Genomic DNA, 26,267 nt, shown 5'->3' with positions numbered 1-26,267 from the left:
TTTGCAATCATCTCTGATGGGTGGTCGAATGTTTGTGGGCAAGGAATAATTAACTACATCATCTCCACCCCTCAACCAGTATTCTACAAGAGCACAGACACAAGGGACAACAGACACACCCGTCTCTACGTTGCAGATGAGCTGAAGGCAGTCACCGATGACCTTGGACCACAGAAGGTATTTGCACTGGTGACAGACAATGCTGTGAACAATGAAGGCTGCTTGATCTAAAGTGGAGTCCTACCCTCACATCACACCCATTGGCTGTGCTGCTCATGCTTTGAATCTGCTCCTCAAGGACATCGTGGCACTGAAAACAATGGATACACACTACAAGAAAGCCAAGGAAATGGTTAGGTATGTGAAGGATCATCAAGTTATAGCAGCAATCTACCTCACCAAGCAAAGTGAGAATAAGAGCAACACATTGAAGCTTCCCAGCAACACCCATTGGGGTGGTGTTGTCATGTTTGACAGTCTCCTGGAGGGGAAAGAGTCTCTCCAAGAAATGTCCATATCACAGTCAGCCGATATGGACATATCACAGTCAGCCGATATGGACAGCCCCATCAAGAGGATCCTCCTGGATGATGTATTTTGGGAGAGAGTGGTAAGCAGCCTGAAACTCCTGGAACCTATAGCAGCAGCCATTGCACAGATTGAGGGAGACAATGCCATCCTGTCTGATGTTCAGACTCTGCTTGCAGATGTAAGAAAAGAGATCTGTACTGCCCTGCCCACTTCACTGTTGCTCCAAGCAAAGGAAACTGCAGTGCTGAAATACATCAAAAAGCGTGAAGACTTCTGCCTGAAGCCCATACACGCTGCAGCGTACAAGTTTGATTCCAAGTATGCTGGCAAGAGCATCCTGTCTGGATCAACAAGGCCTATGGTGTCATCACTACCGTGTCTTGCCACCTTGGCCTGGAGGAGAGCAAGGTTCTTGGCAGTCTGACAAAGTACACTTCCAAGCAAGGGCTTTGGGATGGAGATGCAATATGGCAGTTGTTCCAACATATTGCATCAGCTACCTGGTGGAAGGGACTTTGTGGATCTGAGGCTTTTTCCCCTGTTGCCTCCATCGTCCTGAGAGGAAGAAAACCAAAGCTTTAGTTTCTAGACTATCATTTTACAGATGTATGTTGAAAATGTTTTTGGGAGATGCGATGGATCATTGGGGATCATTCAATATTCCCTTTCTTTTGTTGTTCAGTGAAATCTTCCCATGTGAAGAAGAGTCAACTCATTTAATTCATAATTAAATCTTTTTTTGATTTCTATTGGAAGGATTTAATCATTTGCAATTATGTCTACTGATGATAAGGTAAAAGGTTTCTGTCTCCATATGATATGGTAAATATATCCAATGCAAAAAAACATCTACATTTAAATGGTATTAATATTAATTCCCATATATTTCAGTTCATTCCCGTTAATTCCCACGGAAAGTTTCCACCTCTGTATATTCCCCCAAAATGTGCAACCCAATTTGAGATGATTGCTTGATGTTGAATATGTCCTCTAAAAATGTCTCTGTTCACAACACAGGTACAACTACACTAGTAAAATAATGACGAGGCTGGATAATCTGACAATAACGTCAGAAAAAAATACATTCCATCATCCAGTTTTACATTTCAAAACAGAATGTGTGTCTTCTGAGCTGAGCTGCAGCGGCTACCAATATGTTGCATAAAAGTTGAAGGAGTAAAGAGAGAGATACATTACTGTACTCTATTTTGGGGACAGAAAAATCTTTTGTTTGGTGGGATAGTTTATTTTCTGCTGAGTAATACTTCTTTAACCATATGATTGATGCAAAAATGAGTATCTATGATTTGCGATTCACTCATTTAACATCAGTGATTTGAAACAAACATGGGCATCAAAATAAACAAAACATTTTAAAAAATTGAATTCCGGGCATTAATACTGAATAACAAGCCTGTAACAGTTGATTATTACATTTTTCCATTCACACAGTCTTTATGAAAATCACTGGTATTGAGACGAGCCCCCAAAACCCATTCTCTGAAGCAGCACCATTCTCTGAAGCAGCACCATTCTCTGCTTGTTTTAGATTTTTCCGTGTAAACCCATGCTTTCCTCTACGGATCATTATCAGCTTAGCTTGGTCCAGTTTGTTGTTAGGGGATGTCTTCCTCGGATTTCGCTCTGCACTCTTGGTCCTGTCAAAAGCCCTGTCCTAGGACAGAGATGTACACAGACAGAGGGTTAAGGTTACAGGAAGGGATGTTAAGGCAGAACACAATATTGAAAGACAGCAGAGCGTTTAAGTTCCAGATAAAAAGTCAACAGGACCCCTACCGGTCTCTCAGCAGCTTGTCTTTATAGTTTCCTGTCCAGTCCAATTGTGGGTAGGAGGGAGGAATGGGATGGACTAACTTCACTGCATCTGTTGTATGTACCACCACAAACAGACATAAACACAAGCACATACATAGACAGAAACAGATGTATGACAGGAATAGTGCATTTGTGTTGTTGCTAAATATGTGACATATTCACCTATATGATGGGGGATACAGGGGAGTTTTCCTCTGTCTCTAGGTCCTCTTCTGAGAGCACTCCACTGGAGAAGCATCCCTGGGGTTATACAATAGGTGCACCATTACCCATGACCAGTGAAGCCTCTATCTATTTGACACACAAATATAACCTGGTAGTCTCGACCCTAGGAAACAGCAGTGACTAGGTTCTGTTTTCAATTACTCTTTTGGCAACTTCAATAAAGGTTTGTTTGTTTTAATCCGGGGAGGGCCCTCTTCAGACAGACAACTCTCCCAACAAATCACGAGGAAAACATGCCAGAACGTCACAATTTGTAAACAAAGTTTGCAGGCCAAACCTTTGCAGTGTTTTTAATTGATGCAAATTAGCCACTTGGAAAATGAACTCATTCAAAATAATGTCTGTGATCTCCATCTTGCTAGCTACTATTTTCTATTTTATTCAAGCGGATAAGGTAGTGGCATAGGCAGTGACGTAGCTCCTCTATGCCAAACTGACGTTCTATTACATACAAACGTGTTAAGCCAGAACATTAGAAAATTGTGGGAGACAACCAGGATGTCTAGTCAGACTACCTACATGGGCTTATTTGGGCCCTGAGGCATGAAGGGTCTAAATGCTGGTCCAGGCCACGGTGGGACTGCCTCTCAAGCAGGTTTTCCTCAGTCTTAGCCTGGAGATGGAGCAGGGGCCGGACTGGAAGCCCAGCAGGGAAGACAGATACTCCTGCCCTCTCTTTGGCTCTCCTCCATAAGGCCTTTGCATCATATCCATTCACCAGCCCCATGGTCATCATCTAGAACAAAGAAATACAGTAAAACAGGAGAAATCATTCCCCCAAAATTGCTTTGTTACTGCACTGTCTAAGATACCAAAGTGTAGGTAGGCCTACCTCAGATGATTCCATTTTGCTGCTTTCACAGCCAGCAGATGAAGTGGAGACCAAAGGTTGCCTGGAGGAAGGAAAAGAAAAGGACATAAAATCACACAACAAATCTACACGTCAAGATGATCTCTCAAATGACAAAGCTTCGTTTCAGATGAGGGTAACCTGTGTCTCGCTCTGTCGTGATCAGTCCCTCTGTATTGCCTGCTGGACAGATGGACCTTGGTCAGATGGTCGTGTGCAGAGTGGGGTTTCTTGGCCTTTTCCCCGATCTCTGTGACCTTTCGTCTGACCTCTGTTGGTGATGAAGGAATCTTAGGAGGAGGCTGACGGCTGGAGGAGTACAGACACCTGATAGGCAGCCAGACGGACAGAATATAACAAAACTGTGGCTTGTGATACGGCCCCCACACATGGGAAAGAGCATCACTTGAGACCGAACACTCTTAAAGTCCACCCTGTCAATGGATAGATTCAGTTACACAAGCTACATGTTAGAGATATAATCTGATTGTCTCTCCTCTTCTCACCTCTGTGTGTACGGGTACTCGTCGCGAGCGGTCCTCTTAGTGACGGACCGGCTCTGAGAGCGCCCTCTGGTGGTGATGGCCGTTACAGTACAGGTGTAGGCCGTGTTGGCGGCCAGACGGCGGGCAGTGTGAGCACGCGCCGTGCCCAAGTAAGCCACGCAATCGTTCAGCCTCAGCTCATAGTTGAACAGGCGACCCAGGGGCACCAGGGGAGCCCCCCACATGATCTGCAGCTCATGCCTGCCCAGCACCACCATGGTCAGGCCGCTGGGTGCGTGGTCCTGGTCCTTGGCTGTACGGACCTCCACCTCCGCACAGGGGCCCACCTCTTCCCCTGGCCCCACGGCGCACACACCCAGCTGGAAAATGGTTCCCGGGGACAGACCACCCACTACAGCCCTGGCAAATAACATAATATAGTGTTTGGATGATGATAACTCTTTACTCAAAAGGAGCTGTTTTAAAAAGGACATTGATTGTTACAGCATCATTTACCTCAGCTCTGTTGTGGTATCTAGTAGTGTTTCCCCACGATACAGCTGATACACCTGGGGCTTCAGCTCACCCGCCGGCGCAACCCAACTCAGTCGCACATGAGAGGCTGTGCATCCAATCACGCGCAGCTTCTGTGGAGGACCAGGCCTTGTCCCCGTCTCCTCTGATTCTATGACCAATAGCACAGGCTCGCTGCAGGGGCTGGTGTCTCCATCAGCGGAAGAGTGGATCAGTCGGAGTGAGAACTCATGTCCAGGTTTGAGGACTGATACCGGTAAAGTCACGTGACATTGGGTTCCACGATACAGAACTATCTCTCTGTCCAGAAGGCTGAGGACAGTAAGAGACCACATATCAGCTTATTGCTAAAAAAGATACATTTCAGTATTTGTTCGTTGTTTCTGCAATTCTATGTTAAATGCCAGTATGCCACAATGTAAAACTGGTTGTTTGTTAGCACACTTTGATATTTTCTGGATTCCTCTAAGAATATTGCGAGAGGGTGTATTTGGTGAAAAGGTCCCTATAATAACACTCCTTAACATTCCTGCATCCAGCTGACCTGTAAGTGACCTCTAGGCCACTCTCAGGGAAACACTTCTCCCATGACACAGTGCAGGCCCCAGATGGGAGGCGCCTAGTTGTCGGGGGCAATGGCTTAACAAGTGGCTCCAGCTTCCTAAGACATGAGGTCACTTCCTCCCTGAGATCCTTGCCAATGGAGGGAGAGCTGGAGAGAGACTGGAGGAGACAGTCAGAAAGGGATTGAGACAATGTAATGAATGCATGTAAGACAATTTAATTTTCAATTGATAACTGTAAATGGATATTGACATATATAATAAAACTTTGATATAGTAATATGATTGATGTAGTAATAGACATCCTATTGATACTGAAAAAAATATCTATAGGCTATGTAATAACTGACCAACCAAGCAAACACTGCATTCCAGGCACATTAGCATAAACTGGTTCAACAGAAATGCTCCAGAGAGTACTGTAATAAGACAACCTTCAGTCGCTCCCTCAGAGACCTGTGCTCTCGCACGTGTAACACTCCTGCCGGTCGTGACACGAACACTTTCACTGCCCTGTGAGACCGAGAGAGGGACGGCAGGGTGAGGCGGTGTGCTTCAGCTAGCTACCTAACCTCACTATGACAGATTGTGAAATATTTTCCATGTTCTCTAGTAGTACAGTGACAGTGAGACTATTAATACTTCTTGATCATGGAAGGAGGTAAGCCCTAGGGTGTAAAGTGGAGGATTGAGTGACATACGTACATGGCAGCAAACCAGGCACTGTCCTGGTCTTCTGTTTGTAAGCGGTAGAGAAGAGCATCAAGAAGGCTGGGAAGGGATGGGCTACCCAGCACCAGAGCGTGTCCATCTTCTTCTGTTACTAGGCAACTCAATGCAAAACAGGCTGTCTGTCCTGCCTCTGGCCCAGCCACCTCACTCATGAGGGCTTGCAGACTGTGAACCTGGAGAGATGAAAAGTACAAGGCCCTTTTGAATGACAGAGCTTGGTGTGGATTCAGAATCTACTATTTATTCCACCATCTACTGTTCTCCTCAACAGATGTGTACAGTGTCTTACCAGTTGGTACTCTGGCGCAAATGTCAGAATGAGACTCCTGCCTCTTTCACTTCCACACAGACGACCCAAAGCAAAGGCTGCATTCATAGCCGTGTCTATTACAAGTGAAAAACAGCCATTAGAAGCATGCAGCTAAACGTTTATCTTTTAAACAAGAAAACCTGTCACTGTCAACATTTGACGAAACATCCAGACTAGCAAAGCAATAAAAACATTCCTACTGGTATTTTGGGTTCAATAGTGCAGAGCATTGGCAGCACTATGTTTTGCCACACAAGACCTTATCCCTCCTGCGTCCTTAGCTCTGACCTGTATGGCTGTGTGCCAGGCATTGTACCAGGCAGCCCAAGGTGCTGGGGGCTGAGGGGTGGCGTAACAGGCCTTGGCAGGCCACATCACACAGGGACAGCCTGGCCAGGATCAGGGCAGCAGAGTTCACCATGCTCTCCGCTCCGTGGTCCAGCAGGGTCAACAGGCTGGTCAAGAGCTGACCAAACACAGCCTGGTCTCTCTGTAGCCAACCACGTCCAGCCGTGCTTTCAACCTGAGAGAGAGGGATGATTCAAGACAGGGAGGGTCACTGGTAAGGCTGCCCCACACACTCTTTTTTACACACAGACACACACACACTCTATTACCAAAGAGGCTAAAGCACCAGCAGCATTCATCACAATGTCTGGATCATGTCTGGTTAGGAGCTTCCCTAGAGTCCCAACAAGGCTGTTGCTGCCCTTTGGAGCCTTGGCCTTGAGCTGCTGCACAACCTCCTCTCTCTCCACCAGGACTCCAAGAAGATAGGCTGCGGTACTGCAAAGCCTGAATGAGCAACGGGAAAAACATTAACCACCAGTCAGTGTAAAGGCTGATATTAATATGCGTTTAGAGATTTACGTAAATGCGTCTTGGAACCATGGTTGTGTAAATGACAAACAGCAGTAAACATGATTTTCTTTAGTAGTCACATTCAGTAGTCACAAACTCAGGCATATTCAAGGGCAGCCAGCCTCTATATCACTTATTGGAGTTCAGGGTGGGGACCTTGCTGTTATGGGAACGCAAAGCGAGGCCCGTACAAGGCAGGGAAGACTTTTCCTCTCACTGCACAGGAGAGGATAGACAAACGCTTACTTAGAGGAAAGATGTGCATTTTGCCTTAGCAGCACAAACATTGATTTGCAGGGACTAATTACTTCTTTATTACAGTAAAATAAACCATTGTACTATATAGGTACACAAACAAATACCATAATGCAACCTTGATCACAAGGCATGTTTGCATGACACACCTTTAGGAATAGAGTACGTGATGGGTTGTTTGAGAGCCCAGGTGTAAACAGGGCAAAACTGTAATGTGTAAAAACTGTAAAGTAGTATCAATCTGCACTCACCATGAGTCTGTGGAGCTGAGTAAATATTCTAGTGTCCTGATGTAGCGCTCTCTCTTAGGATCCTTCAGTATCTCCACCACCAGCTGCTTTCTGCTCTCCTGAGCAGACCTACTCAGAACTTCCAACGTAGCCTTCACATGAGTGGGCTCCGGACACAGGAGCATGGACAGTGATCTCTCCGATTGACATTGGCAAGGACAAGCCATCAATTGTCAGGAGTGGTTTTATTTCAGGATTTCAGTGCCTTTTGGGAATAAAAGTCCCCAAAGTTAGGATTCCCGAGTTAGGATTTGGTTATGATTGCCTGCGCAGCTCTCCGACACCGTCTGCCCTTACAATAATACAAATGTAATTATATGAACATATAAGCTTGAAATACTCACCGGGTTGGTGCAAAGTGAGAGTTTTCAAAAAGTTGTGGTTCGGGTACAGACTTTCTACATCCATATAAGCTGTCCAGTAAGTAAATCATAGTCCACTGGGCACAGCAGAGCAAGCCACCCTTCAGCACTCCGGTAACACTATTTGAGCCTCTGGGCCAATTGGAACTCAACTAAGATAGACTTTTGTGACATTTTCTGGTAGCAGTCGTAGTGTTTCTCTAACAATTTTTCCTTAAGCCGCTATTTCACATAGGCTCTATTTCAATATAGTGAGGGTTTGTCACTCCTTTGCCTGGGTTCGCTTTGGGAATGTGAAGGAGAGGGGAGGGGATAAATGTCACAGGCTCCTTATGCTCCTATCTCTTGTCCCAGAGAGCTGCACAGTACCAGACCAGCCCACTGATCACCATGGTGACGTTGAGTAAAGGTTATTCATTCCACTTTACTTAGACACACATTAAACTGTCCGTCTGCTGTCCCTTTTACTTTTTCTTCTAGTTTATTCGCACACCTGCCAAATGGAAGTAAAGATCTAATTTTACAAGCTCCACAATAAATTCCCGGCTATTATTTCCTGAGCCTAACCCTCATATGCGACACCTTCAAATTGCTTCTGTGTCACACTTATTGTATCAGGCCAAGTGAACGTAGACCATTTCCTCCATATCTAAATGAACATCCAACAAACAGTTTTGAGGTGACATACCATGAGGGCGCCTTAAACTCCCACTAGTCATACATCCATGGGAAACATTTTGTTATTTTATTTAATTTGATAATTTTACAGTGAAAAGAGATAGCTAGTTATCCCCAACTGTACTCCTGTTCATATACTGTAGCTTTTTACTCTTATGTGATTAATGCTTTCATTCTGTAAAAAAAAAGAGGAAAAAAGTAGAATTTTTACACCCAAGTCAACACTCTCTACCTCTAAACCCCCCCCATCTCTATGACAAAGGTAACAGTTGGGTGTGTTAAAACAACTCAGTGCACAGTGTTATGAACCAGTCCACATAAACTATCAACGTGTGCTGCATGTATTATGTCTGTCTGCTTGTTACATGCATCATCTGTGAGAGTGTCAGGATTCCTCATCGCCACCTAAGACACAACAGGAAGACAAACTTTGAGCAGGTGTTCATCCATCACTCCTAGGTAGTGATCATTGGACATAGAACAAATATCTATGATGACTGACGTGTAGAAAACAATGGAATTGAAGTCGGGCCATTTCATACAATCCCAAGACCCGAACTGACATAGCCTGTCCAATGGCCAACCTGGGTTTTCCCAGGATATCCCTTGAACGTTAGCGTTAGTGACAGGGACTGCTTGTGTGGGCATCTGGAAGGGCAACCGACCAATCGCAGATTCATTCAGGGATGTTTAACACACTAAAGTAACAATGCCTGATCAAGCCCAAAGTTGATGACCCCTTCCCAACAAAGAGGGACACTTATTTTTTTTATATATATATATACACACATACACAGAACAAAAACACCCTTCCCCCCCAATGTTCAGCACTTCATCCATGTCCGTCAGTCCAAAATGGCAGCACACACAACACTGCTAGTGCGAAACAGCAAAGTAAATCTATCTGCTGTATGTTGGTCTTAGAGCATAACAAGGAGATGACTGAGTGTGTGCAGCAGAGGTCCAAGAAGTACAGTGAAAAGGTCCATGTCCCATTGTACAAGGTGAGCAGCAGGTACTGTCCTCCCTAGATCCCTGTACACGGCATTACAGGTTGGTGGATGGCAGGAAGGAGAAAGCTGATGACGACAACTGTCGATAATCAATTGCTGTCCAAAAGAAGCAATTTATCCGTGTGACATCATCTTACTCAAACATACAAATCCATAGCAGCAGGTAGAGCTCGAGGAGGATCGCCCTCTCCGAAAAAAAAAAAAAAAAAAAATGATATATACACTTCCCCACCATCCCCATTGACATGTAAAGAAAGTATATGGAGATTTTTTTTTTTTTTAAACCCTTCCAACCAACATTGTCCTCTCATAATTCTCTGTTGGCAGATTTTTTTTTCTTTGCACTTCATTCCCAATCTTCCCCCCCATTCCCCTATCCTGGTAGTTGATCCAGAGATCATCGCTCTGGTTCAGACTCCAGGGCCAGGACTCTTTTGCGCTCACGGCACTGCTTCTTGTGGGCGGGCCAGTCCCTTTGCTGACATTGAGAGCCACAGTAGCGAGCCACCTGACAGCGACCACAGATGTTGAACTCTCTAAGCTGTGGACAGATGGAGACAGAAATCAGACTGGTAGAAAGACACCTGTATGGGTTTTGTGACACTGTTCTGAGACTAACATATTAAAACGCCTAAAAATAGCAACAATATCTATGTCAGCCTCGGAAGTAAATGGGATCACAGAAATCCTCAAAGCCATGTACTTCAATATTCCCTTGCCTACAGTGAAAGTATATGGAGTGTGAAAATAACTGAAGGTAACTGAATATGATGATAGCAGTACGTACTCTCCTCTCGATGAGCGAGCAGGGTGGGTAGTGACACTCGTAGTAAGTACAGGAGCACTCCTCCTCCTCCACCAGCTCTCCGTTAGCGTTGTAGTAGCGGGTACGACTGAGCTCCAGGTACTGCTCCTCTACAGGGTCAGCTGGTACCTGCTGGATGGCCAGCCAGTACAGAGACTGCTCTCTACAGGGGGAGAAATAAAGACCATAACATACCTTCATGACAACTGAAACATTTAAATGCACCAGTCATACTGAGCTAAGTCTGAATATCCTCGTCTTTCCTCAGTAAAGAAGTGGTGAATGCTAGGAGAGCAGAATGTAGCTCTAGTCATTTTAGTGGAGAAGTGATGAATGCTAGGAGAGCAGAATGTAGCTCTAGTAATTGTAGTGGAGAAGTGATGAATGCTAGGAGAGCAGAATGTAGCTCTAGTCATTTTAGTGGAGAAGTGATGAATGCTAGGAGAGCAGAATGTAGCTCTAGTAATTGTAGTGGAGAAGTGATGAATGCTAGGAGAGCAGAATGTAGCTCTAGTCATTTTAGTGGAGAAGTGATGAATGCTAGGAGAGCAGAATGTAGCTCTAGTCATTTTAGTGGAGAAGTGATGAATGCTAGGAGAGCAGAATGTAGCTCTAGTAATTGTAGTGGAGAAGTGATGAATGCTAGGAGAGCAGAATGTAGCTCTAGTCATTTTAGTGGAGAAGTGATGAATGCTAGGAGAGCAGAATGTAGCTCTAGTTATTGTAGTGGAGAAGTGATGAATGCTAGGAGAGCAGAATGTAGCTCTAGTCATTTTAGTGGAGAAGTGATGAATGCTAGGAGAGCAGAATGTAGCTCTAGTCATTTTAGTGGAGAAGTGATGAATGCTAGGAGAGCAGAATGTAGCTCTAGTTATTGTAGTGGAGAAGTGATGAATGCTAGGAGAGCAGAATGTAGCTCTAGTAATTGTAGTGGAGAAGTGATGAATACTAGGAGAGCAGAATGTAGCTCTAGTAATTGTAGTGGAGAAGTGATGAATGCTAGGAGAGCAGAAGGTAGCTGTAATACCTTTGCTTGCTGGAGATCTCCTCTGGTTTGGGGCTCCAGCCCAGGGGGACAAGTCGCAGATTGTCCAGACGGTTATCCACTGTGACAGAGTTGATGTGGACAACTTGGAAGCTGGGAGCGATGCCTCCTCTGTGCTTCTCCCTGGAGAAACATTGACATTTCCTTTTGACAACCAGTCTGCCAGCGTCACACACAATATGAACAATGGATAGTTTGTTTGATAAAAGGCAAAAAGCTGCCCTTACCAACAGACTACGATGATGTATTCAGGAGCAGAATGTAGGGGTGGAACATCAACTCACCAGAGCAGCTCATGCAGTGGCCTGCCAGCCCAGCGCCCTTTGCCAATGTCGAAGGCATAAGCAAAGATCTTTGCCCCATTGCCGTCTGCATCGACATCCATGCGTGCCTGAAAAAATAATGGTGTGACATTTTTATATCCCAGACCATTTCCTCAAGAAAAGTCCAGTTGTTCTTGTTTTGTTTACTGGGGCCAGTCTCGTGTGGGAATGGTCTTTGACTAGAATGACCCTCACCACACCCTCCTCGTAAATCCCCACCCTCTTACCTCAAAGGCATAGTTCTCCACCAATGGTATGTCCTGTTCATCGATCAGTGTGTACTTCGTCTGCAAAAGAAAGGACAGATAATGCCACCTGGAATGTGGGTTAACACTATTATTGTGTAGTGTAAAGGTCACAACAGTAAGGTGTGACACAACACTGAATCATGTGACGGTATGAGGGCGTGAACATTATTTATAATAAGGGTTAAATGGAGAAAATTGGACTTCTCTGAAATGAAAATGGATAGCCCTTTTATCTAAAACCTCCCTGAAGGTATTGAAAAAAGTGACACCACCCTATACCCAAAATAATAATTAAAAACAAAGTGGATAGTAGAGAACATTTGCCATCACTTCTTGGACAGACCAGAGCCTTAAATACAGTTTTATAAACTGTTCTTCATCCTGTATCCATTACATGCCAATGTAGGAATTTTGATAGTGCACAGGGCTGCGGGCCAGACCACATTGGACAAGAGTAGGGGTGGAAAGATACCCTTCATAGTAAAAGCATTGCATGAATCAATTGGCATATTTGATGGGCCAAGACAAAAATGGCCTTTTATACAGTGCATTCAGAAAGTATTCAGACCCCTTAACTTTTTCCACATTTTGTTACATTAGTCTTATTCAAAAATTATTTATTTTCCTCAAATCTACTCACAGTACCCCATAATGAAGCGTAATGAAAGCGAAAACGGGTTTTTATAAATATTTGCAGTTATTACAAATCAAGAACAGAAACACCTTATTTTACATAAGTCTACAGATCCTTTGCTATGAGACTCGAAATTGATCTCAGGTGTATCCTGTTTCCATTGATCATCCTTGAGATGATCAGGAGACAGGAGACTGCCTGTTACGCGAATGGAGTAACCCAAGGTAAGTTGCTAGCTAGCATTAAACTTATCTTACAAAAAACAATCAATCATAATCACTAGTTAACTACACATGGTTGATGAGATTACTAGTTTTACAAAAAAATCAATCAATCATAATCACTAGTTAACTACACATGTTTGATGATATTACTAGTTTATCTAGCGTGTCCTGATTTGCATATAATCGATGCGGTGCGTATCGTTGCTCCAATGTGTACCTAACCATCAATACACAGAAGTATATATTTTTAAACCTGCATATTTAGCTAAAGAAATCCAGGTTAGCAGGCAATATTAACCAGGTGAAATTGTGTCACTTCTCTTGTGTTTGTGGCACGCAGAGTCAGTGTATATGCAACAGTTTGGGCAGCCTAATTATGACATAACATTGAAGGTTGTGCAATGTAACAGGAATATTTAGACTAATGGATGCCACCCCTTAGATAAAATACGGAACGGTTCCGGTATTTCACTGAAAGAATAAACGTCTTGTTTGAGATTATAATTTCCGGATTCGACCATATTAATGACCTACGGCTCGTATTTCTGTGTGTTATGTTATAACTAAGTCTATAATTTGATAGAGCAGTCTGACTGAGCGGTGGTAGGCAGCAGCAGGCTCGTAAGCATTCATTCAAACAGCACTTTTGTCTGTTTTGCCAGCAGCTCTTCGTTGTGCGTCAAGCATTGCGCTGTTTATGACTTCAAGCCTATCAACTCCTGAGATTAGGCTCGTGTAACCGATGTGAAATGGCTAGCTAGTTAGCGGGGTGCACACTAATAGAGTTTCAAACATCACTCGCTCTCAGACTTGGAGTAGTTGTTCCCCTTGCTCTGCATGGGTAACGCTGCTTCGAGGTGGCTGTTGTTGATGTGTTGTTCCTGGTTTGAGCCCAGGTAGGAGCAAGGAGAGGGATGGAAGCTATACTGTTACACTGGCAATGCTAAAGTGCCTATAAGAACATCCAATAGTCAAAGGTTAATGAAATACAAATGGTATAGAGAGAAATAGTCCTATAATATCTACAACCTAAAACTTCTTACCTGGGAATATTGAAAACTCATGTTAAAAGGAACCACCAGCCTATAGCCTAATTTTGTTTGTCAAACCGGGAGATGGAACAAACTCTTATTTCTTAAAAAGAAAAAAGCAGCAACACAAAGCCCTCGTTATTAGTAAAGTCTAATTAAGATGTTGAAATGGATTATGCCTACTCTAATTTGCCTAATTTCAGCACCATGAGCTGTCCCATGTCCTATTGATTGTGCCGGGCTGCTGCTTCAAGTTTCTTCACCACAATGCAAGTTACTTGAATCTGGCTTATTGGGAGGTCAATAACTGATAACTAAATCATGGGCAAGAAACATATTGTTTAATAAAATAATTATAGTAGTAGCAATCCAAGTTTACCTCCGGTCCTCATCTTCACGCTCTCTTTCTCAAACGGAACAGAATTTAGGCTACAGGCTAGTCTGACGCGCAAGATGCATTTTTTGGACTAGGCTTGATAAATAAATACAAATCAGAACTGCCATTGGTTAGGCAGCACCCCAAAAAGTTTATCAGCAAGGGCAGAGCAGCCTGGGGCTCAAGGTTGGAACATCCATTGCATGTGTAATGCAGCCTTGTTTTATTTAGTCCTACACCATCCCAGCAGCTATCATAGAAATATAACTTTGCTCTGTGCTTCTCCGAGCATGCACTTCGTAGCCTAGAACTAGACCACTCTAAATAGCCTATAGGCCTGCTGTTCTGAAACTGCTGTTAAGTTCAAACCCAGACTAATTTTGAGGGTATGCCATAGGACTACGTATTTTTACCAATGACCTGCCACTGGCATTAGACAAAGCATGTGTATCCATGTATGCATCAGCAACCACAGCTAATGAAGTCACCGAAACCCTTAAAGAGTTGCAGTCTGTTTTGGAATGGGCGGCCAATAATAAACTGATCCTAAACATCTCTAAAACTAAGAGCATTGTATTTGATACAAATCATTCCCTAAATTCTACACCTCAGCTGAATCTGGTAATGAATGGTTGAACAAGTTGAGGAGACTAAATGACTTGCTGTTACCTTAGATTGTAAACTGTCATGGTCAAAACATATAGATTCAATGGTTGTAAAGATGGGGAGAGGGCTGTCCGTAACACCACACTCCTGCAGGCTCTAGTTCTCATATCTTGATTATTGTCCAGTCGTATGGCCAAGTAGTACAAGGAAAGACCTAGTTAAGCTGCAGCCACCCTTTGCCTTGATGACAGTGTTGCACACTCTTGACATTCCCTCAACCAGCTTCACCTGGAATCATTTTCCAACAGTCTTGAAGGAGTTCCCACATAAGCTGAGCACTTGTTAGCTGCTTTTCCCTTCACTCTGCGGTCCAACTCATCCCAAACCATCTTAATTGGGTTGACGTCGGGTGATTGTGGAGGCCAGGTCATCTGATGCAGCACTCCATCACTCTCCTTCTTGGTAAAAAAAAAAAAAAACCTTACACAGCCTGGAGGTGTTGGGTCATTGTCCTGTTGAAAAACAAATGATAGTGGGACTAAGCGCAAACCAGATGGGATGGCGTATTGCTGTAGAACGCTGTGGTAGCCATGCTGGTTAAGTGTGCCCTGAACTCTAAACACATCAAGTGGCATCAGCAAAGCACCCCCAGACAATCACACCTCCTCTTCCATGCTTCACGGTGGGAACCCCACATGCAGATATCACCTGTTCACCTACTCCGCGTCTCAAAGACATGGCGGTTGGAACCAAAATCAAACATTTGGACTCGGACATCAGTCCTTTCGACTACCGGTCTGATGCGCATTGCTCGTGTTTCTTGGCACAAGTAAGTCTCTTCTTCTTATTGGTCCTTTAGTAGTGGTTTCTTTGCAGCAATTCGCCCATGAAGGCCAAATTCACACAGTCTCCTCTAAACAATTGATGTTGAGATGTGTCTGTTACTTGAACATTGAAGCTTTTATTTGTGCTGCAATTTCTGAGGCTGGTAACTAATGAACATATCCCTCTGCAGCAGAGGTAACTCTGCACCTTCCTTTCATGTGGCGATCCGCACGAGAGCCAGTTATCATAGCCCTTGATGGTTTTTGCGACTGCACTTGAAGAAACTTTAAAAGTTCTTGAAATTTTCCAGGTTGACTGACCTTCATGTCTTAAAGTAATGATTGATTATCCTTTCTCTTTGCTTATTGGAGCTATAATATTGCCATATGGACTTGGTCATTTACCAAATAGGGCTATCTTCTGTATACCACCCCTACCTTGTCACAACACAACTGATTGGCTCAAACGCATTAAGGAAAGAAATTCCACATATTAACTTTAACATGGCACACCTGTTAATTGAAATGCATTCCAGGTGACAGACTACCTCATGAAGCTGGTTGAGAGAATGCAAAGAGTGTGCGAAGCAGTCATCAAGACAATGGGTAGCTACTTAGAATCTCAAATCTCAAATATACACTGCTAAAAAAAATAAAGGGAACACTTAAACAACACAATGTAACTCCAAGTCAATCACACTTCTGTGAAATCAAACTGTCCACTTAGGAAGCAACACTGATTGACAATAAATGTCACATGTTGTTGTGCAAATGGAATAGACAACAGGTGGAAATTATAGGCAATTAGCAAGACACCCCCAATAAAGGAGTGGTTCTGCAGGTGATAACCACAGACCACTTCTCAGTTCCTATGCTTCCTGGCTGATGTTTTGGTCACTTTTGAATGCTGGCAGTGCTTTCACTCTAGTGGTAGCATGAGACAGAGTCTACAACCCACACAAGTGGCTCAGGTAGTGCAGCTCATCAATGCGAGCTGTGGCAAGGTTTGCTGTGCCTGTCAGCGTAGTGTCCAGAGCATGGAGGCGCTACCAGGAGACAGGCCAGTACATCAGGAGACGTGGAGGAGGCCGTAGGAGGGCAACAACCCAGCAGCAGGACCGCTACCTCCGCCTTTGTGCAAGGAGGAGCACTGCCAGAGCCCTGCAAAATGACCTCCAGCAGGCCACAAATGTGCATGCGTCTGCTCAAACGGTCAGAAACAGACTCCATGAGGGCGGTATGAGGGCCCGACGTCCACAGTTGGGGGTTGTGCTTACAGCCCAACACCGTGCAGGACGTTTGGCATTTGCCAGAGAACACCAAGATTGGCAAATTCGCCACTGGCGCCCTGTGCTCTTCACAGAAGAAAGCAGGTTCACACTGAGCACATGTGACAGACGTGACAGTCTGGAGATGCCGTGGAGAACGTTCTGCTGCCTGCAACATCCTCCAGCATGACCGGTTTGGCGGTGGGTCAGTCATGGTGTGGGGTGGCATTTCTTTGGGGGGCCGCACAGGTCTCCATGTGCTCGCCAGAGGTAGCCTGACTGCCATTAGGTACCGAGATGAGATCCTCAGACCCCTTGTGAGACCATATGCTGGTGCAGTTGGTCCTGGGTTCCTCCTAATGCAAGACCATGCTAGACCTCATGTGGCTGGAGTGTGTCAGCAGTTCCTGCAAGAGGAGGGCATTGATGCTATGGACTGGCCCGCCATAGCATCAATCCAATTGAGCACATCTGGGACATTATGTCTCGCTCCATCCACCAACACCACGTTGCACCACAGACTGTCCAGGAGTTGGCGGATGCTTTAGTCCAGGTCTGGGAGGAGATCCCTCAGGAGACCATCCGCCACCTCATCAGGAGCATGCCCAGGCATTGTAGGGAGGTCATACAGGCACTTGGAGGCCACACACACTACTGAGCCTCATATTTGACTTGTTTTAAGGACATTACATCAAAGTTGGATCAGCCTGTAGTGTGGTTTTCCACTTTCATTTTTGAGTGTGACTCCAAATCCAGACCTTTATGGGTTGATAAATTTGATTTCCGTTGATAATTTGTGTGATTTTGTCGTCAGCACATTCAACTATGTAAAGAAAAAAGTATTTAATAAGAATATTTCATTCATTCCGATCTAGGATGTGTTATTTTAGTGTTCCCTTTATTTTTTTGAGCAGTGTATTTAGATTTGTTAAAAAAATTGGTTACTACATGATTCCGGGTGTTATTTCACAGTGTTGATGTCTTCACTATTATTCTACAATGTCAAAATGGCAACCAAAAAAAAAAAAACATGGCATGAGTAGGTGTCCAAACTTTTGACTGGTATTATATATATTCTGTCTATCTCAATCATACATTGTTAACCTTAAAGCTAAATGAAAATTTTTTAAATCTAAAAGATTAAATTCAACCCGAGTGTCCTTTGATTGTGGGAAAAGGCCACCCTTGATTCGGAATTATTCAAGTGCGGCCTTTCGAGCTGTCATGTTACCGAACGCTTCAAACAAAGCATTCAAGGGTAACTTGAGGAGTTTTGGTACCTGATTCAAAGGGAATACCCTGCCATTTCCCTCAGAGGATTAGAACTCATGGTACCCTTTGCCAGCGCTTCTCTTTGTGAAGCTGGATTCAGCAGTGCTCTCATCTGCATTAAAACCAAATTTCGATCCAGGTTCGATTTGACAGCAGAGATGAGGTGTGCACTGTTGACCACACCCACTGACTTTGAGACGCTCTGACAACATGCATCATACACACCCATCTCATTAGTGGTGGTGAGATATGAGACATTATGTAATTGACTGTCATAGCCCCACAGTAAAAGTATGTGATTGTGAGCTGAAAAGACAATCAGAAATACTGCTAGAATGTTTTGCAATGGACTGTCGTAGCCACAAATAAAAAAGTTAACATTGGCTGTTAATTACAACAAAAAGTTAACATGGATATTACATGCCCAGCAGAGAATGGGGGGGCAAATCAGGCACACATCAATATGTAGCAACTAATTAAAACACAAATATCTAAATTTCATCAAATACATAACCCTCCCTTGTACTATATTATTATTTTTTAAATACTAAACCCTCCCTTTGCCTTAAATTTAAAAAGCAAGGTGGGGTGGCAGGTAGCCTTGTGGTTAAGAGTGTTGGGCCAGTAACCGAAATGTTGCTGGATCGAATCCCTGAGCTGACAAGATAAAAATCTGTCGTTCTGCCCCTGATCAAGGCAGTTAACCCATTGTTCCTAGGCCGTCATTGTAAATAAGAATCTGTTCTTAACTGACTTGCCTAGTTAAATAAAACAAATTAAATAATGACCCTTCCCCATTTTCCTTCAGGTAACCATTCTCTAAGTGTCGACCCATCCCTAATTATGACCACGAGTCAAGTTAGATTTGCTTTGAGTAAATTAACAATCATGAAACAAGCATTTTGGGAAGTCATAGCAGTGGCATGCAACAGCACCGCATTGTGGTGTTGACTAATGTTCCTGGGGGGGGGGGTCACTCCATAACACGTGATATGTCCAAGTGGTTCTCATGAATAAGTGACACACCCATTTCAATGTTCACCAACTGCCCTCAGTGCTGAAACTATGGCTAAAAGCAAGAGGGCCCCTAAATATTCAAGTCACTGTTCAAATTCGTCAGGTAAAAGTAGATCACGTAGCTACTGTCGCTAGCCTAAATAAAACGTTAGCTAGCTAAAAAAACAAACACTAACGTTAGCTAGCTAGCCCTAGTAACGTTACATGTCAATAATGACGCCACATAACCATTTGTATCAGCCTTCAAATGTTAACATAAAAATAAGCTAGTTTAAAAATACCGTTGTTGGCTAAAACATGCCGGTGCTCAATCACGTTGCAAGGGGTTCCTGGATAAAGCGTGGCAATACAATAAGCTTCCTCATTAAGACTAGAGCATAACTATATATACCAGTTAGCTAGCGTACACTACAATTGCTTTACCGGTAAAGTGTGCATTTAGATTACATTATATTTTAAACTTTCAACATTCACCAAGACATCGTTGCTTCGATAAATTAACTAGCTACGAACGTCGGTGAACTGTACCTAGCTAGCTATTAGTAATTGGGCGGCTTCGTGAGAATACGAATTTAGCGAAACATTTGGGCCACCTAACGTTAGCTAGATAGCTAACTTATGAATGCTTCTTTTCCGACAGATATTCAAAATTAAAATATTTTCGATACCATCACCTATCTCAACGAGCCATTTTGTAAGCGCTTTTTGTGATCCCCTCCCCTTCTTGTCGCACATGGCAGCCCTCGGATCCAGCTCACCTTCCCGGCCACACGGCCAAGTCGAACAATCCCAAGCTTGAAATCCGACATTGGAAGACCAGTCGATCAAGTGGCAAAATATGAGGCGATCTACACGTTTAAAACTCGTCAGGGCGACCCCCCAGCCCCGATGTACAGCCGGTTAAGTTAAACAGGGTCAATCGTTGCCCGATTCTGGTCCTCACTACCCGCTAACAAAATCTCCATGACACACCGCTGGATTTTGGGGAGGGACAAAGAGGCTAAAACATTTTAAACCAATGAGAATAGAGCTTTGAAAAGCTTTGGTCCAATCCAAAAATCGTAACATATGTTGCGTTCTTAATTCTCTTGACGTCCTATCCGATTCGCCAATAAAGACGGGGATTTCTTTGGAGCAACACCCAAGCTCCATCACGTTAACGTCTGTGCTATTTGGGAACCTTTGGACGTCCATGCCCTAAACCCTAACTTTAACCCTTACATGAACCATAACTATTTACCTAACATTAACCATGCCAGTTAACTAATGTACATTACAATCATAAGGATCCCGGTGAGATCTTAATACCCATAAAACCTAGCGGTCAAACAATGAAATGGTTCCAATTGTTTTTCCACCAGAATTGTTTTTCCCCATTGGGGGTTTAGAAACCCCTCAAATAAGAGTTATGTTTCCTATAGACTTTACACTGCGTGACATTTTGATAACCGTGTGAATCTCGCCAGGACAAGGTTACTTATCAACATATTTGCCTATATTTACCCCCAAAAATGAAATACTGTTGCTATCATAAAAAAACTACAAATGCCATGATGAACTGGACAAGACTGCCAAATCGAGGCAAAGGTAAGAATCTCTGGATTAAGAATTGTTAGCTAAATTTAGTAATTAATAAATTGGCAAAATTTCTTTAAATTGACAATTCTGTTTACTGTCTTGTGCAAGTTGACACAATACCTGTTTTCAAAAGTTTCAGCTAGAGATGAGGTGCAGGATTTGTAATGTTGCATGATGTCTGCTTTGATGCTAATTACAATTTTAGAATCTGAAAGTAAATAGAGCAGACTATATAATAAAAGTCACCTTGTCAGAGAGAGATTTACATGGTATCAAAACGTCATACCAGGGTAAACCTACACAAAACACAGCCCTTATTTTAAGTGTTTCAAAAATTCCCTATGGGAAGACTAATTGGAACGATTTCCCTGATTGACAGCTAGGTTTTATGGGTATTATGACACCTCCATTGTGGGGCTCTATTGCTTCTTCCTGTGTACTGGGGTGTTCAAGACAACTGGGAACTCGGGAAAAACGAGATCAGATTGAGAATAATAGTGACGTCAGTGTTCTTCAGATCGGAGAAGACGGATCTCTAGGTAGGATGATGTCAGAATTTCTGACTTCTATTTCCGAGTTGGATGACAGTTCAAACCGATTTTTTCCCAGTCGGAGCTCTTAAAAAAAATAAAAAATAAAATCTTTAATTGTATTTGTATTTTTGTATTTTTTTTCAGGGGGTAGATGTTGCTTCCAAAAATGTAATTGTCTGCATAATTTACAAGTAATTTGTAAGTAGGTTTTCCTACTTATGTATTTTTTTTATCATAGGTACACTTCATCTGTGAGAGACGGAATCTAAAACAAAAATCCAGAAAATCACATTGTATGATTTTTAAGTAATTAATTTGCATTTTATTGCATGACACAAGTATTTGATCACCTACCAACCAGTAAGAATTCCGGCTCTCCACTCATTACCTGTATGTAAGTAGGAAAACCTGCAAAATCGTCAGTGTATCAAATACTTGTTCTCCCCACTGTATATAAAAATTGGAGGAGAGATGGAAGGGTTTGCGGGGAATAATAAAGGAAAATATATTCACCCCAAAAAAAAAATATATATATATATATATATATACACACATAACTTTTTAGAATATATTTACCTTTATTATTCCCCGCAAACCCTACCACCTCTGCCCCAATTGGAGTAAACTAATAAACAATAACACTTAGGCTTCTACTTACAGCGTATACATACTATATACATTTTACAGACACAATCTATTTTACAATGGTTATATTCTGTTTGTTTTTAGTCCTGGCTTTCCTCTATTTCTGATGTCCACCCAGTTTGATTTCTATTTGTCATATATTTGTAACTGTGCTATTTCACAAAAGTTCTGAACCTATATACATTTTACAGACCCTGTTTTACATTTGTTATCTTGTTATTATTAGTCCCACCCTTCAGCTCCATTCAATCCCTCCCATTTATCTCTTAACACCATCCATTTTGGATTTCTATTTGCCATATATTTTTAAACAGTGCTATGATGCTTCACAAAGTACCGAACCTTTCCAGTCTCATAGTTTCTACAGATCGTAAATTAAAGATCACATTTTTTGCTAAAATTCTAATTATGTAATTGATTGATTATGACTTTTCAAATCACCCATTATTGCTATCTGCAGCGTTAGCTCTAGGTAAATGTTGCAATGTATATATGTGTATATATAGTGTGTGTGTATGTGTGTGTGTGTGTGTGTGTGTGTGTCACACCCTGACCATAGAGAGCCCTCGGGGTTCTCTATGGTGTTGTAGGTCAGAGCGTGACTAGGGGGTGTTCTAGTCGATTATATTTCTATGTTTGGGTTTGAGTATGGTTCCCAATTAGAGGCAGCTGATTATCCTTGTCTCTAATTGGGGATCATACTTAAGGTGTCCCTGTTCCCACCTGCATTGTGGGATATTGTTTTGTGTATGTGCATGTTGCACCACGGATGTCACGTTTCGTTGTTTGTTTATTGTTTTTTTGGAAGTTTCACTTAAATAACAGATGTGGAACTCAACACATGCTGCGCCTTGGTCCGTCCTTCAAAACGATCGTGACAGAATATCCACCACGAAAGCACCAAGCAGCGTGCCATGGAGGATAAAGTGAGTTGGACCTGGGAGGCGATCATGGGAGGATGCGAGACCCTTCCTTGGAGAGAATTGCAGAGGAATCTGGAGGGACAGAGACGACGCCGGGGTGCGCGGCCACAGAAACCCAAAGATTTATTTTGGGGGGTGGCACAAGGGGTGGTCGGCTGAGCAGCGGAGAGTGCCAGAGCCCGTCTGGGAGTCGGTGGAGTAATTTAATGAGGGATACTGGAGAGAGGTGTTAGCGAGGAGTATGCTGCAGTGCAGACGTGCTGAAGAACGTGTCACCAGTCCGGTGCCGGCTCCACGCACCAGGCCTCCAGTGCGCCTTCTCAGCCCGGTACGTCCTGTGCCGGTTCCTCGCACTCGCCCTGAAGAATGTGTCATCAGTCCGGTGCCATCTGTGCTGGCTCCACGCACCAGGCCTCCAGTGCACCTTCTCAGCCCAGTACGTCCTGTGCCGGCCCCCCGCATTCACCCTGAAGAGCCAGAGACAGTCAGGGAGGTGATGGAGCAGTTGGGGGAGAGAGATCGGAGAGATCTGTTGGTGAGGTGTATTCTGCAGTGCATTCACCCTGAAGAGCGTCTTCCCAGCCCGGTATGTCCTGTGCCGGTTCCTCGCACTCGCCCTGAAGTGTGTGTCATCAGTCCAGTGCCACCTGTGCCGGCTCCATGCACCAGGCCTCCAGTGCGACTCCCCAGCCCGGTACGTCCTGTGCCGGCTACCCGCACTCGCCCTGAAGTGTGTGTCATCAGTCCAGTGCCACCTGTGCCGGCTCCACGCACCAGGCCTCCAGTGCGCCTCCCCAGCCCGGAGCGTCCTGTGCCGGCTCCACGCACTCGACCTGAGAAGCGTGTCATCAGTCCGGTGCAACCTGCGCCGATGCCCAGTCCAGGCACGGTGTCCAGTCCCGCTCCATGGCAGGAGCCTTCCTCTGCACCGATGCCCAGTCCAGGCACGGTGTCCAGTCCCGCTCCATGGCAGGAGCCTTCCTCTGAGCCGGTGCCATTTCCAGGCACGGTGTCCAGTCCCACTCCAAGGCCGGAGCCTTCCTCTGCGCCAGTGCCCAGTCCGGACGGCGTTCAGCCCGGCTCCATGGCCAGATCCGTGGGCTGGGCGGGGGTTAAGACCCACACAGGGGGCACCACCGACGCTAGTCAACCCCCTAACCCTCCCCATCTGGTTTCAGGTTTGCAGCCGGAGTCCACACCTTTTGGGGGGGGGCACTGTCACACCCTGACCATAGGGAGCCCTCAGGGTTCTCTATGGTGTTGTAGGTCAGGGCGTGACTAGGGGGTGTTCTAGTCGATTATATTTCTATATTTGGGTTTGAGTATGTTTCCCAATTAGAGGCATCTGATTATCCTTGTCTCTAATTGGGGATCATACTTAAGGTGTCCCTGTTCCCACCTGCATTGTGGGATATTGTTTTGTGTATGTGCATGTTGCACCACGGATGTCACGTTGTTTGTTTATTTTATTTTTTTGAAGTTTCACTTAAATACAAGATGTAGGAAAATTCCGGAACTCACAGACCTGTTAGTTTTTCTTTAAGAAGCCCTCCTGTTCTCCACTCATTACCTGTATTAACTGCACCTGTTTGAACTCGTTACCTGTCCACACACTCAATCAAACAGACTCCAACCTCTCCATAATGGCCAAGACCAGAGAGCTGTGTAAGGACATCAAGGATAAAATTATAGACCTGCACAAGGCTGGGATGGGCTACAGGACAATAGGCAAGCAGGTTGGTGAGAAGGCAACAACTGTTGGCGCAATTACTAGAAAATGGAAGAAGTTCAAGATGATGGTCAATCACCCTCTGTCTGGGGCTCCATGCAAGATCTCACCTCGTGGGGCATCAATGATCATGAGGAAGGTGAGGGATCAGCCCAGAACTACACGGCAGGACCTGGTCAATGACCTGAAGAGAGCTGGGACCACAGTCTCAAAGAAAACCATTAGTAACACACTACGCCGTCATGGATTAAAATCCTGCAGCGCACGCAAGGTCCCCCTGCTCAAGCCAGCGCATGTCCAGGCCCGTCTGAAGTTTGCCAATGACCATCTGGATGATCCAGAGGAGGAATGGAAGAAGGTCATGTGGTCTGATGAGACAAAAATATAGCTTTTTGGTCTAAACTCCACTTGCCGTGTTTGGAGGAAGAAGAAGGATGAGTACAACCCCAAGAACATCATCCCAACCGTGAAGCATGGAGGTGGACACATCATTCTTTGGGGCTGCTTTTCTGCAAAGGGGACAGGACGACTGCACCGTATTGAGGGGAGGATGGATGGGGCCATGTATCGCGAGATCTTGGCCAACAACCTCCTTCCCTCAGTAAGAGCATTGAATATGGGTCGTGGCTGGGTCTTCCAGCATGACACGACCCGAAACACACAGCCAGGGCAACTGAGGAGTGGCTCCGTAAGAAGCATCTCAAGGTCCTGGAGTGGCCTAGCCAGTCTCCAGACCTGAACCCAATAGAAAATCTTTGGAGGGAGCTGAAAGTCCGTATTGCCCAGCGACAGCCCCGAAACCTGAAGGATCTGGAGAAGGTCTGTATGGAGGAGTGGGCCAAAATCCCTGCTGCAGTGTGTGCACACCTGGTCAAGAACTACAGGAAACGTATGATCTCTGTAATTGCAAACAAAGGTTTCTGTACCAAATATTAAGTTCTGCTTTTCTGATGTATCAACAACGTATGTTATGCAATAAAATGCAAATTAATTACTTAAAAATCATACAATGAGATTTTCTGGATTTTTGTTTTAGATTCCGTCTCTCACAGTTGAAGTGTACCTATGATAAAAATTACAGACCTCAACATGCTTTGTAAGTAGGAAAACCTGCAAAATCGGCAGGGTATCAAATACTTGTTCTCCCCACTGTATGTGTGTGTGTATATATTTATAGTCCGGTCTCTGACATTGCTCGTTCTGATATTTCTGAATTAATACATTTTTCTGGATTATGTTTGTATTGTTTTTTATTTTTTATTGCTAGGTATTACTGCACTGTTGGAGATAGAAACACAACCATTTCGCTGCACCTGCGATAACATCTGTAAATCTGTGTGCGCAACCAATAAACTTTGATTTTATTATTTATAAAGTTGTCTTTATCCTATTTTGTCTAACCGCCACCATGGGCTATGCTACATGTTAAAATATTTGTGTTGCTTTTTTTTACTGCAAATATTTTTTGCCCCTTTTCCCTTTTTGTGTCTTACTTCTGTCAAGGGAAATATATTTGAAATTGCAATTTAAATACATTTGATATTTAATTTACTTAGGCCTAATTACCAAAAGTGCCAGTACAGTGCATTTGGAAAGTATTCAGATGCCTTGACTTTTTCCAAATGTTGTTTCGTAACAACCTTATTCTAAAATTGATTACA

The 26,267-nt window shown here is 43.9% G+C and overlaps 2 protein-coding genes across 3 annotated transcripts; both read right to left on the bottom strand.

Annotated features, from left to right (window-relative positions):
* Positions 1 to 1,392: 1,392 nt before the first annotated feature.
* LOC112230973 lies at positions 1,393 to 8,418 on the bottom strand. 2 transcript variants are annotated; one of them, XM_024397427.2, is made up of 16 exons: positions 7,817 to 8,418; positions 7,434 to 7,677; positions 6,684 to 6,861; positions 6,355 to 6,589; positions 6,046 to 6,140; positions 5,730 to 5,929; positions 5,459 to 5,537; positions 5,006 to 5,184; positions 4,444 to 4,773; positions 3,949 to 4,347; positions 3,584 to 3,769; positions 3,425 to 3,485; positions 3,112 to 3,328; positions 2,530 to 2,607; positions 2,329 to 2,416; positions 1,393 to 2,206 (listed from the first exon to the last, which is right to left on the bottom strand). In XM_024397427.2, exons 2-16 carry the CDS (start codon positions 7,637 to 7,639, stop codon positions 2,122 to 2,124), a joined length of 2,616 nt encoding a protein of 871 aa, XP_024253195.1. In that variant the 5' UTR covers positions 7,640 to 7,677; positions 7,817 to 8,418; the 3' UTR covers positions 1,393 to 2,121. The 2 variants fall into 2 exon arrangements, 1 of the variants encoding a protein (XP_024253195.1); XR_002950401.2 differs by lacking the exon at positions 1,393 to 2,206 and having other exon boundaries at positions 2,349 to 2,416; positions 2,530 to 2,658.
* Positions 8,419 to 8,565: 147 nt separating this feature from the next.
* On the bottom strand, positions 8,566 to 20,194 carry LOC112230975 (zinc finger MYND domain-containing protein 19-like). The gene is made up of 6 exons (XM_042311376.1): positions 19,957 to 20,194; positions 11,926 to 11,985; positions 11,660 to 11,766; positions 11,358 to 11,498; positions 10,313 to 10,493; positions 8,566 to 10,066 (listed from the first exon to the last, which is right to left on the bottom strand). Exons 1-6 carry the CDS (start codon positions 20,005 to 20,007, stop codon positions 9,923 to 9,925), a joined length of 684 nt encoding a protein of 227 aa, XP_042167310.1. The 5' UTR covers positions 20,008 to 20,194; the 3' UTR covers positions 8,566 to 9,922.
* Between the last annotated feature and the right edge of the window lie 6,073 nt (positions 20,195 to 26,267).

Source organism: Oncorhynchus tshawytscha, linkage group LG33 (genome assembly GCF_018296145.1).
Source record: "Oncorhynchus tshawytscha isolate Ot180627B linkage group LG33, Otsh_v2.0, whole genome shotgun sequence".
Classification (NCBI taxonomy): domain Eukaryota; kingdom Metazoa; phylum Chordata; class Actinopteri; order Salmoniformes; family Salmonidae; genus Oncorhynchus; species Oncorhynchus tshawytscha.
The sequence above is the reverse complement of the archived record's forward strand: the minus strand, read 5'-3'. Positions and strand labels throughout refer to the sequence as shown.